A 13799-nucleotide genomic window follows, 5' to 3' on the forward strand; every position below is an offset into this window, starting at 1 on the left:
AACAACTTCATTAAAATGTACAGCTTCAGCAAATGAAAGGCAAGAAAGCACTGGACCCTGAAGAATCAGCCTTCTCAAAACTAATTGCTTCAGTGCTTCAACAGGCCAGCTATGAAATACCAAGGGTATAACAAGGAAAGGGAAATAAATAAATAAATAAATAAATAAATAAAGTGGAATTCAGGAGAAACCCCCACCAAAACTAATACTTTTTAGGGCACTAGCCTTTTTATTTACATTTTAAGCAGCACAGAATGATGGAATAAATTATTTTTAAGATTTTGAAACAAATAGGGATCCCCCTCCCCAGGAAACCTAGCTATGTAGTCCACGTTAATGAATCAGATCTTAACATTTGTCAGTGCTATTGAGTTTTGAAACAATTTCAGCTCCTAAGAGAATATATTTGTATTTATCTTTCAACTTTGACAGATCAATACACACTGTAAGGGTTAATTTCAGGCATATAATTTAACTAAATCATAGGGTGCCATGACATTTCGCACAGTAATGTTATTCCACTTAATGAAATTACACTGGTTAAATTGCAGTTAGTAGGGGCATCTCTCTCTGTGAGATTCTATATGACCTTTGTTGGCAAACAAGATAATTATTGGGAGTGTGTGTGTGGGGGGGGTGAAGTCCTCAAACTCTTCTACAGATACAGTAATCTAGAAATGATGTGGGGGTGGTGGTTATGTCTTACATATTAAAAGGTTGTTTGGTGTAGCATTTGTGTGAAAACTAATAAAGCAAGCATCAATGTCTCTACTGGTTGTCTATGGAAAAAATAAGCAGCAGCAATGTTTTATGCTGAATTTGGTATACGTTATTCCTACCAGCACCCAGAAAGCCAAAATCACAGTCTATTCTATTGTATAAATTTTTACTTGTATTATTTATATATGTTATTTATATTATATATATTTTATATCAATGTAATAAATTAATATTATATTTTTAATTAAAATTGTAGAATGAATCTACATTTGGTTTGTGACAAAGAGCTAAAATGTCACTTCCATGACTAATTATCCTTTTCTCCCCAGTAATGTATAAGACTTCAGACTCTTGTTTTATTGCAGGTGTCTTCTTCTTCCCAAAATCCGCTCTAGAGGGTTAGGGGGAGGAGAGGGGAGATAGTTCCGTCTGGCAAGTAGAAATACTTGCGCTGATGGAGCTACCATATTAGTGAAATGTTGAATTCCACCAACAGTTTCTAGCAAAGTCTGAGAAATAAATTTTGTAGCCATGATGAAAGAGAGTAATGCAACTGTATGTTCGTTTCCCCGCAGTGAAATAGTATAATAGAATCATAGAACTGTGGAGTTAGAAGGTACCATGAGGATAATCTATTTCTAAAAAAAATATTTATTTGTATACTGCCTTATACCCGTAGACTAATCTAGTTCAACCCCCTGCAATGCAGAAATCTTTTGCCCAATGGGGGTTCAAATCCACAACCCTAAGATTATGAGTTTCATGCTCTACCAACTGAGCCATCTCAGTCAATGGATGTGGCAGTTGTTTGTTTTACCCAGATTGTAGCTCTGTTCTATGTATAAGATGAGCTCAGGTTTTGCTGCCTATCTAGAACCAAAATATATGACTAATTGTTTGGATTCCAAAACTGTATTGTTTATTATTGTTTTTGATTTTAGGATGCAAGTTACGGTAATATTGGGGAAAGAGAGTGCAGATGGTTGCTTCACATCATAAGGGATTTATACATGTTTGATTTCAACAATGTGATTATATAATTGATTAATAATGGAAATACTTAACTAGGCCCACATCTTGTGGAAAGGCTCTGGTCCTCTGCTAAGATGTAAGCAATGAACCATGAGGTAGTAAAGTTACTCACCACTGGAAACCTACAACCATGTTACAAACTCATGGGCAACTTAGCAAGAACATCTGTTGGAAATCAGAGGATTTGGAGTCAAGTACAACATGGATCTTATAAATTGGCAAGGTAACTTCCATTTCAAATTCCATAAAAAAAAAAAAGTAGAGACATCACCTTGCCAACAAAGGTCCGTATAGTAAAAGCTATGGTCTTCCCAGTAGTGATATATGGAATTGAGAGCTGGACCATAAAGAAGGCTGATCGCCGAAGAATTGATGCTTTTGAATTATGGTGCTGGAGGAGTCTCTTGAGAGTCCCATGGAGTGCAAGAAGAACAAACCTCTCCATTCTTAAGGAAATCAGCCCTGAGTGCTCACTGGAAGGACAGATCCTGAAGCTGAGGCTCCAATACTTTGGCCACCTCATGAGAAGAGAAGACTCCCTGGAAAAGACCCTGATGTTGGGAAAGATGGAGGGCACAAGGAGAAGGGGACGACAGAGGACGAGATGGTTGGATAGTGTTCTCGAAGCTACCAGCATGAGTCTGACCAAACTGCGGGAGGCAGTGGAAGACAGAAGTGCCTGGCGTGCTCTGGTCCATGGGGTCACAAAGAGTCAGACACGACTAAACGACTAAACAACAACAAAAACTTCCATTTTCTAAAGTTATATACTCAATAGCTATTGCAAATCAGTAAAACAAGTAAGGAATCAATGCAAGTAATTGGCTTTTACTCAGGAGTAGACAACAATATTTGCTTTGATTACTTGGGAAGCACGGTAAGCCAGATCTCATTTGCGAGAAAATGTGCACTGGTGATTGAGACTCCCCTTGCTAATGAAACAAACCACCACCTGAAGCCTTCACATAAATGTTGAACTTTGTGTTATTCCATGAAATTCATTTTCCCTATAAGCATTTGTTTATATAAACAGATGATTGCACTTAAGGATGTTTTCAACTTAAGACCTGCAACCATGTTTTCAAGAGGACATATCAATATTGCATTATTAGCCATTTTTATTTCCAGCACAACATGTATTTCAGCGCCTCATGGAAAAGTAACTCTGTGAGACTGGTAAAGAGCCTAAATTAGGTGTAAGGAATGATAATGCACCTTAATGATTGTGATAGCATGAAAATTAAATCTAATCATGTTCCATTAAGCATGCTCTCACTTCCATTTTTACAAAATTATTTTATTATGGTTCCTCTACTGTCTATTGAAATAAGCTTTTACAGCAATTTAATTTTCTACTATAAACAACCCTCATTTTTCATAATGCATCCCCCTGAGATTAGAGAAGGATAATTTAAATTTCTCCAGTCTTGCAGCTATACTAAGGTAACAATTTGCAGAGGCGAAGATTTTGTTTTCCTATTTGCAGTAGAGATCATTAAGATATAATTAGACTCTTATTCATGAGTATGAGCATCCTTGCTATGGAGATGCCAGTCATCCAATCAGCGTCCTCTGCACCTGTGTCGAATATGAAGGGCAGCAAGAATAATCCCCACTTCAGTCTCAGGGGAGTTCTGCATTAAATGAACTGCACTAGACATCTCTTTCTCCCTCTTTTGTTATTAATGGAATCTTATTCATGCCTCCAGTGTTTTCTCAGACTCCATTATTATCGATCAAAATTGCTAGACTATTTGCTTTCAGCAATATGCTGCTGCACTGCTACCCAGATGTGAGTCCTAACGACAACTACGTGTGGTGAATTTTAATCACACCCTGTCTGAAACTGATCACAAGCAACTTATGCTATACAGAAAAAGGCAAACCAGTCTACTTACAAAATAACCCGTGGCTCTTTCAGAAACAGTATAAATATATGTAGGTCTTGTTTTTAAAACTCAATAGTAACACCCCCCACCCGCTACAAGAAAGTTCTAGATTTAAAATGTATGACTTTAATTAGAATTTAAACCAGCATTTTAATACTTTTGCTGCTATGCTGAGGGAAAATAATGGTAAAAATAATGTAATAGAACTTTCATTCCTGAAGCCAGAGGCTCGGATCCAATGCTATCCTAGTGTGAGAAAAAAGCCACATCTGCTTGTGCAAGCAGGAGATTGCCTGTTTCTTTTGATTTGTCCCCCAGCTGCCTGTCACAGCTGGGGCCTGGACAGTAGAGATATGGCAGGAGAAAGAAGAATGGGATAAGCCAATAGCTAGCCCAGAAGCGCAAGTCAGAAGAACCTCAGGGCTAACCAGGAGGCAGGATCAAGAAGCAAGTGAAAAGTCAGGACTGAAGAGCAAGTCAAAACTTAAGGACAAACAAGGAGACAGAAGACGAGTAAAGGAACTACTACAGAAAAGATCAATTATCTTGTTACTATCCTCTAGGCCTGTTTCAGAAATGGCAGACAGAAAAGGGCTTCCAGTGATGATCTCAGGGTCCAGTCAGGCTCATATGGTAAAAGGTGGTCTTTTAGCCATAGTTGTCCTGAGCCATATAAGGCTTTAAAGATCTGAGCTGGGCCCAGAAACAAACTTACAGCTTCTGCAGTTAGGCCAACACTTCCAGAAATCTATTTTACAATGAATTTATGTTTGAAGATGATGGTGGAGGATACTCCTAACCTCTGAGATGATGCTTCCCTCAAAAAACCTGTTACCACAGTGCTCAACACTCATCTATCTGTGATGTTTCTCCACTGGTTGATAAAATGTAGTACCCCGGTCACCACCACATTCTCACATATTTACAGATTGATAGCAAGCTGTGATGTGTTTTCCTGACCCCTCTGAGAATGCAGGATTTTGAGAAGATCAGGGCAAGAGTCTTCTAGCTGCCCTGCCCTGACTATCTCATCTTGGCCTGTAACCCAAATACTTTCGAGACTTGGAAAAGGGACATGGAAGGGAAAGTGGACTGGTTCCATTTCCCCTTGCATTCCTCTCTCCTGGCAGCGGAAGGAGCTTTCTTCTCATCCTGTGTTTCCACAAGATGTTCTCCCAGTGGTTCTTCAAATAGTTTGACGCCTGAAAAGGGAAGGGTGGTCACCAGGTGCCTGGGATCCACCTTCCACTCTCACAACCAACTGTCCCAACATGCCAAAGTGGTAGCAGCCATAGACCTGGCTTTGAACTGCAGCGTATCCAGACACGCAACAGGCATAAGGGCTGACATATGAGAGGCTTTCATAAGTCCATCCTTAATTGATTTACGGATACCCTGCTGTGATCCCAACCCCTCGGCTCACATATATCTGGCCCTAGCAAAGACTTAAGTGGTGACTGAAGACTTGAAGGCATCAGCCTCAAAATTCCTGCACAATATGTCCACCACTAATTTATCATAGGAATCATTTGCATCCCTCTTTCCCCCTCATAAGGAGTGACAACAGAAGAAACCAGGGCAACCACAGGCTATTTCAGTGCTGGAAATTGAACTGCTGCATAATTTTATTGGGGAAGGTATAATGCTTCCCAGCCAATCTGAGATTCAGTTTCAGCTTATCAGGACTAATCTACTCCACCTTCCAAACACTATCAAAGGCTAGCGGAAAGGGCACTGTAACGGGTTTAGATAAAGCTGAAGGAAATACCTTTTCTACCCCAGAAGCCAAAGACTCATTAGAAGATTCAGGCTCAACAAGGAATTCCTCATTAAGCTGTAAAATCTGTCTAGCTTTTGCCAACAAGGCAGGATAAACATCTGAAGAAAATTGCTTGCCCTGAGAGCTGGTGGACTCTAGCTCCTCCTCAGATAACTCTCCCACTTCATTGCCTTCCATAGCAACTGATTCAGAAAGCGCATCTCCAACTGCTCTGGTTTGCTCTGTTGGTGCCACAATTTCTCCTAAATTGGATTCTATGTAATTGCCTTAGCTCCCGCCACGACCCACATGTTGCCCTTCAACTGGAGAGAAACCAGGGGAGGATACTGAGGAAAGAGATCCCACAGAACTGCAGTGGGAGGAGATCTGTGGCATCTCCTCCTTTTGTGGCTTTTAGATTTAAGCTTCTGTTTCTTTTTGCATTTCTTGCTTGTGAAAGATCTCCCTCAAGCCAAACTAATAGATTTAGAAGGAAGAAAATCCTTTATCTTCTTCAGAGATCAACTCTCTTATCCACTGCAGGAATTTGGAGAAATGACCTCCCCAGGAAAAGGCGCACCAGTGAGGGCACACCCCTTCAAGTGGTGTGACTGCCGCCTTTGGAATTCAGATGTGCTGTGTACAGAATCAGACCGCCCATATTCAGAAGTGCTGTTTTCAGAAATTGCTCTGTTTTGGGCACTGGTATATGAAACACAGAGGAGGCCACCAAAGAGAACATATGCCTGCCAAAACCAAGCTCTTTCCAACAGAGTGAGAAGCAGCCTTCTGATAAGCGCTTCACAAAATTCTATGGCAAAAGAGCTGTGATGAGCTTGAGGGAAATCACCCCACTTGAGGTAGAATTGTGGAAAGATTTGCTGTGATCAAAGACCAGCGCTCTACAGAGGTCTCAAGGAAAACCGCTAAATGTGGAATAAAGTCACCACAATCCTGCTGGGTTTCACCGAGGTAGCAAGACTAATCATTACTAGCAGAAATAATGATGATAATGATGCAGGGTAATGAGGTCTAACCCTTCCCTCCCCAACCACCACCCTGACAAACAATGTCCATAGTCAGCCTTACGAAAGGCAGAGTTGAAAGCTTAATTTCTAACAGTACTTGAAATGTGTGGAGGATTTTTGTTGGGATCGTGGTTGGAGAGGGAAGAGTTAAATATTCCCTCCTTGTGCACAATTGTCCCAATGAATATTTTCCTCCTCTCCATTTGTTTGAAACCACAGGTGCTACTATATACTATGCATTTAATACAATGCGTAGTTAGGCTCTTAGTATATTGATATGGTCGGCAGTTCGAATCCCCGTGGCGGGGTGAGCTCCCGTTGCTCGGTCCCAGCTCCTGCCCACCTAGCAGTTCGAAAGCACTCTTAAATGCAAGTAGATAAATAGGTACCGCTTTATAGCTCACCAGCTGCAGCTTCGTCACGCTGGCCACGTGACCCGGAAGTGTCTTCAGACGGCACCGGCTCACGGCCTCTAGAGCGAGATGAGCACGTAACCCCAGAGTCGGACACGACTGGCCCGTACGGGCAGGGGTACCTTTACCTTTTACCTATATTGAAATGCTAAGGTTCAAGGCATCTTTTGCATCTTAGAAAATAACATTAGAATTTACTTATCCGGTTTAGTGAAATTAAACCAGAAATAAATTTAATCTGTGGACAGATGCCTTCTTCACATAAATGACGAGGAAGGCATCTAGTCATCTGTGCAAATGCACCTTTTCTGTATGTACACAGGTACTTGGTATGTGCCTGACCTTTCAAAAATGAAATCTCCCTCTAAATTATTGAATCCTCTATGCAATATATTTAGAGTGGTGCATACCATTTGGATTCTACCAGACATCAAAATAAAGATAATTAACTGAAGTCTAACGCAGAAATGTGTTCAGATAATGGCAGCACCATTAACCTGGAAACATTATCCCAGGTATTACTTAATTACAAAAGGTTTAATAAGATTGAGAGGTTTATAATTAGCTCATAACTTCTCCCGTATTGAAACATCTATCCACACAACAAATGTTAATTCTTTGAGAACACAGTATCAAATGATCATCATAGCAGCTATCAGACTAAGTTATGAACTAGGAAGTTCCCTGTTTAAATCTGCTACCTGCCACAAATTAAGTAGATCATCTTAGGAAAGGCACTGACTCCCAGTCTCAGTCATCCTCAGCTGTAATATGAAGACTAGTAATACTGACTTACTATAAGGCTGTGGTGTGGAACCTTTAGACTGCAGGCCTGCGTAGGCGTGGTCTAAATCCCAATTAGACCCAAATAAATCACACCTGCCTTTCCCATACCCTGACATCATGTGTGGGGCAGGTATGGGTGTGGCTACTAAGGAACAATTTGGAGCTTAAAGTGAGTGAAAGGGAGTGCATTGGGATTAGCTGCACTAGAGAGTTCCCCACTGGGTATAAGAGACCTGACAGTATTTAAGGTGTTTTGGGCCCAAGAATCCTGAACCTTAAATTGGCAAATGGTACAACTCTAAGCAGCAGAGTAACATGTTGCCAGTAACCTGCAGCTTTGGACCAGATCCAAGGGGCAGCCCCATATAAAACATGATGCGAAATCAATGTTTGAGAACCCAATATGCATGGATCACTATGGTCAGGCTATCATGGTTCAGAAATGGTTGCAGCTGGTGTACCAGTTGGAGCTGATAAAAAGCACTGCTGGCCACAGAGGTCACTCTAGTGTTGTTGTTGTTGTTGTTTAGTCGTTTAGTCGTGTCCGACTCTTCGTGACCCCATGGACCAGAGAACGCCAGGCACCTCTGTCCTCCACTGCCTCCCGCAGTTTGGTCAAACTCATGCTGGTAACCTCGAAAACACTATCCAACCATCTCGTCCTCTGTCATCCCCTTCTCCTTGTGCACTCCATCTTTCCCAACATCAGGGTCTTCTCCAGGGAGTCTTCTCTTCTCATGAGGTGGCCAAAGTACTGGAGCCTCAGCTTCACAATCTGTCCTTCCAGTGAGCACTCAGGGTTGATTTCCTTCAGTATGGAGAGGTTTGATCTTCTTGCAGTCCATGGGACTCTCAAGAGTCTCCTCCAGCACCATAATTCAAAAGCATCAATTCTTCGGCGATCAGCCTTCTTTATGGTCCAGCTCTTACTTCCATACATCACTACTGGGAAAACCATAGCTTTTACTATACGGACCTTTGTTGGCAAGGTGATGTCTCTACTTCTCAAGATGCTGTCTAGGCCTGTCATTGCCCTTCTCCCAAGGAGCAGGCGTCTTTTAATTTCGTGGCTGCTGTCACCATCTGCAGTGATCATTGAGCCCAAGAAAGTAAAATCTCTCACTACCTCCATTTCTTCCCCTTCTATTTGCCAGGAGGTGATGGGACCAGTGGCCATGATCTTCGTTTTTTTGATTTTGAGCTTCAGACCATATTTTGCGCTCTCCTCTTTCACCCTCATTAAAAGGTTCTTTAATTCCTCCTCACTTTCTGCCATCAAGGTTGTGTCATCTGCATATCTGAGGTTGTTGATATTTCTTCCGGCAATCTTAATTCCGGCTAGGGATTCATCCAGCCCAGCCTTTCGCATGATGAATTCTGCATATAAGTTAAATAAGCAGGGAGACAAAATACAGCCTTGTCGTACTCCTTTCCCAATTTTGAACCAATCAGTTGTTCCATATCCAGTTCTAACTGTAGCTTCTTGTCCCACATAGAGATTTCTCAGGAGACAGATGAGGTGATCTGGAACTCCCATTTCTTTAAGAACTTGCCATAGTTTGCCGTGGTCGACACAGTCAAAGGCTTTTGCATAGTCAATGAAGCAGAAGTAGATGTCTTTCTGGAACTCTCTAGCTTTCTCCATAATCCAGCGCATGTTTGCAATTTGGTCTCTGGTTCCTCTGCCTCTTCTAAATCCAGCTTGCACTTCTGGGAGTTCTCGGTCCACATACTGCTTGAGCCTCACTCTAGTGACAGAGATCAAATCAAGGAATACCCCCAGACTGCATACCTGTTCCTTAAAAGGGAGTGAAGTCCCATTTAGAACAGGCAGTTTGACCCACAAGGCCTCAGTATTTCAGAATTCAAGCTCAGTTTATTGACCCTCATCCAGTCCAACACTGCATCCACGCACCAGTATGAACATGCTCCCGACTCAGATGTAATGGAGAAGTAAGAGCTGGGTAGCATCAGTGTATTGATGATACCTTGCTCCAAAACACTCAATGACTGCTCCCAACAGCTTCACAGAGATGTTGAACAGCATTGCTGACAAAATAGTGTGGTGTCCCATAGTGAAAACATCATGGAGCTGAAGAGCCCTCTTCCAAGACCACTTTCTGGACACAATCCTGCAGCTAGGAGCAGAACCGCTGCAACACAGTGCTACTGATACCCATCCCACAGATTCAGTCCAGGAGGGTACCATGTTCAAGGCCACTGAAGGCCACTGGGGGATCATGCAGAAGGAGCAGGGTTGCGCTCCATCAGGGCAAACAAAGCTGATCCAGTCCCAAACCTATACATACAATGTATAACAGAAATGATGTCACTGGGCTTATTGGGAACCTTTCAAAATTCAGTGAACTTTTCTGGTAACTACAAATAAAGCTTTGCCCATAAAAACACATATTAAGAAAAAGTGAGGTGTTGTTATTTCAAGTTATTCTGATCTTGGGTGTGGCTGGCCATCATTCAGGCTATGATGATAAATATAGGGGGGGGGGAAAGCTTTTTAAAGAACATTTAATTTACCTTGTTACCACCTTTTCATAGACAGAGCTTTAAATTAGAGATTTGAAAGAATTTCCCCCAAGGATGTAGTTTAATTTGAAAATATAATTAACTTTGGAATAATTATTGCTACCACTTCACTCCTTCCAACTTCCCTAGAGAAAAAGCAAACTTTTGCTTGGTACCCATGAAATGAGAAAGTCATTGTAATTTTACAGTGTTTAAGGAGTACCAAGGAAGACATAATAGAATTCTATTGCTCAAGGAACAGAAAGGCAAATTTACAACAAAACACTCAAGCGGATTTTGTAAAGAAATAAATATTCTGCTAATCTTTAAATTATTTTCCAAAAGCCAAAAGCTCCAATTAAATTTCTGCTTGCTGTGCTGTTATCAGTTATCCCCAATTCTGAAAGTTTTGCATACTATAGCACCTTAGTAATTTAGCTACTCTGTCCACTCCCTACCCTGCAATTCGAATAAATAATGTTGCCAATTAGTTCTAGCGAAACATGTTGGAAACATACCCTTTTTGTCAGATGTTACGACTAACCTGCTTATTCATTAGAAGTAGCATGGTTCTCTGGATAGAACAATTCATATATATACAATCAATCCTCTGCCCTCAGTTTATTCTTCCTTCTCATTGGAACCACCACCAGCATAGCTGCCAACCAGGACTTCCAGGTGGTGCAAGTCCCCATAAGCAGTGATGCTGCTGGTAACACATGCAGCAAGCAAGCGGAAGTATTTTTCCCATGCAATAGGTACACAGCTAAGATGTAATATGAATTGCCTGGCTCACCACAACTTACAGGGATGTTCTAAGTTACATCTGCAGGATCCCAGCTAGCACTGCCAATAACATCTGGACAGTTCCTCACCCCTGCTCCAAGCCATATATATTACATTGTGCAGCAAGAGGTCAGTCTGCAAAGTTAGGTGTGATGTTACTCTCCAGAGGGATTGGGGCAGGACTGGTAGGGTTAAATGCAGGGTGGCCAATGAGAGGCAGAGCCAACTAATTCTAGTTTTGTTCCCATTCGTGTGCCAGGCAGTGGAACAGCTTCCACTGCCTAGCACACAGTTTGCAGGAAAACTGTAGGATTTTTGCTTTATTTTCACATGAAAAGTCCCTAAGATGGCTGGATGGTGCTTGTATGCCTCCTTCCAGCAACTCCTGCAGCCAAGCTGGTGCACTGCTCAGCTTTCCTTTGAACCACATCAGCAAGGCCGAGAGGTGGGTCTTGCTGTCTGGGAACCCAGAACCTCCATACACACTGCTCAGGTTTGTGCCCCAAGGAGGTCACTTTTGTTGTTGTGTAGTCGTGTCTAACTCTTTGTGACCCCATGGACCACTCCTGTCTTCCACTGCCTCCCGCGGTTTGGTCAAACTCATGCTGGTAGCTTCAAGAACACTGCCCAACCATCTTGTCCTCTGTCATCCCCTTCTCCTTGTGCCCTCTACCTTTCCCAACATCAGGGTCTTTTCCAGGGAGTCTTCTCTTCTCATGAGGTGGCCAAAGTATTGGAGCCTCAGCTTCAGGATCTGTCCTTCCAGTGAGCACTCAGGGCTGATTTCCTTCAGAATGGAGAGGTTTGATCTTCTTGCAGTCCATGGGACTCTCAAGAGTCTCCTCCAGCACCATAATTCAAAAGCAGGTCACTTAGGTGCTGCTAATGCAGCTGTTTGACTTCATTTCCAGAAGCACATTTTATTTTATCTTGAGATGCCAACAGCCACAACTCCTGAGCCACATGGCAACTTTGGGCTCTCAGGCTCTCACTTCATTCTGGGCCTGTAGCTCAGGCTTGACTCTTTATGCATCTATGATTTTGAGGGCAGAGGGTGGTTTGACAGCTCCCTCTGCCTGCTTCCCTAAATCTTCAGTCAATGGGTGGTACAGTATGTTCTCAAAGGAGTCTGAGTCTGGCTCCAAATCAGGGTTAGGCATGACAATCTACAGTATACCGAGAATATGAATGAACTTTCTCTAGTATGTATCACAACAAAATCAGTCTAATAAGACTGTACAGCCTTTTTGAAATAATGACATGCCCACTGAAGTAGCATATTAACAAGCAGACCATCATAATTAAATAATGCTTTAAGGTTATGTTAAAATCAAATTCTGTAAAATATATTCTCACCAGAATTACTTGAAAAATAGTTGGAACAAGATGAATTTCTTCAACAAGGCTGTAAAAAAAACCCCAGAAACCCAAATTAAACCATTGAACATGAAACAGTGTGACAAAGTCTTTGTTGCTAAAATCTGTGACCCAGAACCTCAGCCCCTGACTACCTCTTCATTTAAATAAGTTCTACCACAGCTATTAAAACATAAGAAATCCAATACTGCTTTAAAAATTACTTTTTGGTCTACCTTACAGATGTGAAGCAAGTGAGTGGAACAGTAAGTAAATTAATATTTTTTTAAAGGCAGATATTAAAATGCATTAAGTCCATCAAATGGGCAATGGAGGCAGTAAAATAATTTGAAGTAATAGGCTACAGTGGATATACTGAAATTAACACACATACACCGAAGCAGCTTTTTATGTATGCTTCATTAGCTATTTTATCTTCTCTGCTTTAATAAATTCAAGTATATTAGAATCACATACTGTGTATCTGAGAAGTGATTAACCACCAGGTTTCAGATAAAGGACATTCAACTTTATGACAACAGAGAGCTACAGAAGCCATTAAAAAACTGTTTAAATATGGGAACTTGACCAATTGGCCTTAAACTTCGACCACCTCAAATGTGCTTCCAAATTCCCTTCTTTTGCCATGTTACTCCTTAGGGACTTATTTTGCCTCATTTGTCCCTAGTTTTCTGACTCTGCTGTGCTCTCCTACAATTCAGGAGACGAATTTTACCTGAGTTCAGAAAAAAAATTAATCCAAAACCTAAGAAAAGCACATCTTACACACTTGCACAAGCACTATTCATGTGAGGTGACAGCACATCAGATTCGCCCAAATAGCTGTTGTACAGAGGTGGGCAAAGGAACGGTTATGGAAAAACAGGCTAATCAAAAAAAGTAGATCAAGTCATTAAAAAGCAATGTCTTGTGTCTGGTGGACACTTGAGTCTGAACAGAATTTTGAAGCACAGTTAGAAGACTAATTTATACAACAGTTCGTTTTTTATTGAGAGATTCATTTTTCCCAAGTGTCTCGTGAAACGGGGGGGGGGAGATGTAACTGTTCCTTGTTGATATATTCAATAAAGTCTCACCAAATCTCCCATGTAGATTTCAAAGTACTCATATCTCCAAACTTAATATTGACTAAGGTGTTGCCTATAGCTGCAACAAGCCCTTTCCTTGTGGGACCTATATTCAAAATATACTCTCTAATTATGTAAGAGTATGTGTAGCATGTATGAGGACCACAGAATTGTTGATGAAATTTAAACCATCCAATGGCCATTCATGCCTTGAGTCACCATTTGTAGCTGTTCTTTGGTGGGTGGGTCATATTTTTTTTGCCCCCCAAACCCTCTCAACCTATAATAACTCTTAGATCCAAATTTATATTTCTACTTAGAATTAACAGTTTGAGTCTTTCTGTAAGAATAGTTCTCTTCTTAAGTCAGTGACAGTACAATCCTAAAGATGATCATGCAGAAATAAGTCCCACCATATT

General features: G+C 41.3%; 1 protein-coding gene across 5 annotated transcripts in view; it reads right to left on the reverse strand.

The window, feature by feature from the left end:
• Window positions 1-13799, reverse strand: part of ULK4 (unc-51 like kinase 4) — a 170360-nt gene that overhangs the window by 94194 nt on the left and 62367 nt on the right. For all 5 annotated transcript variants that reach the window (XM_083705570.1, XM_083705572.1, XM_083705569.1 and 2 more), the window contains exon 31: window positions 12293-12341. In XM_083705570.1, the coding sequence (XP_083561696.1) occupies window positions 12293-12341 (49 nt within the window). The remainder of the gene's footprint in view (window positions 1-12292; window positions 12342-13799) is intronic.

This window comes from Podarcis gaigeae (genome assembly GCF_964106915.1).
Source record: "Podarcis gaigeae genome assembly, chromosome: 12".
Lineage (NCBI taxonomy): Eukaryota > Metazoa > Chordata > Lepidosauria > Squamata > Lacertidae > Podarcis > Podarcis gaigeae.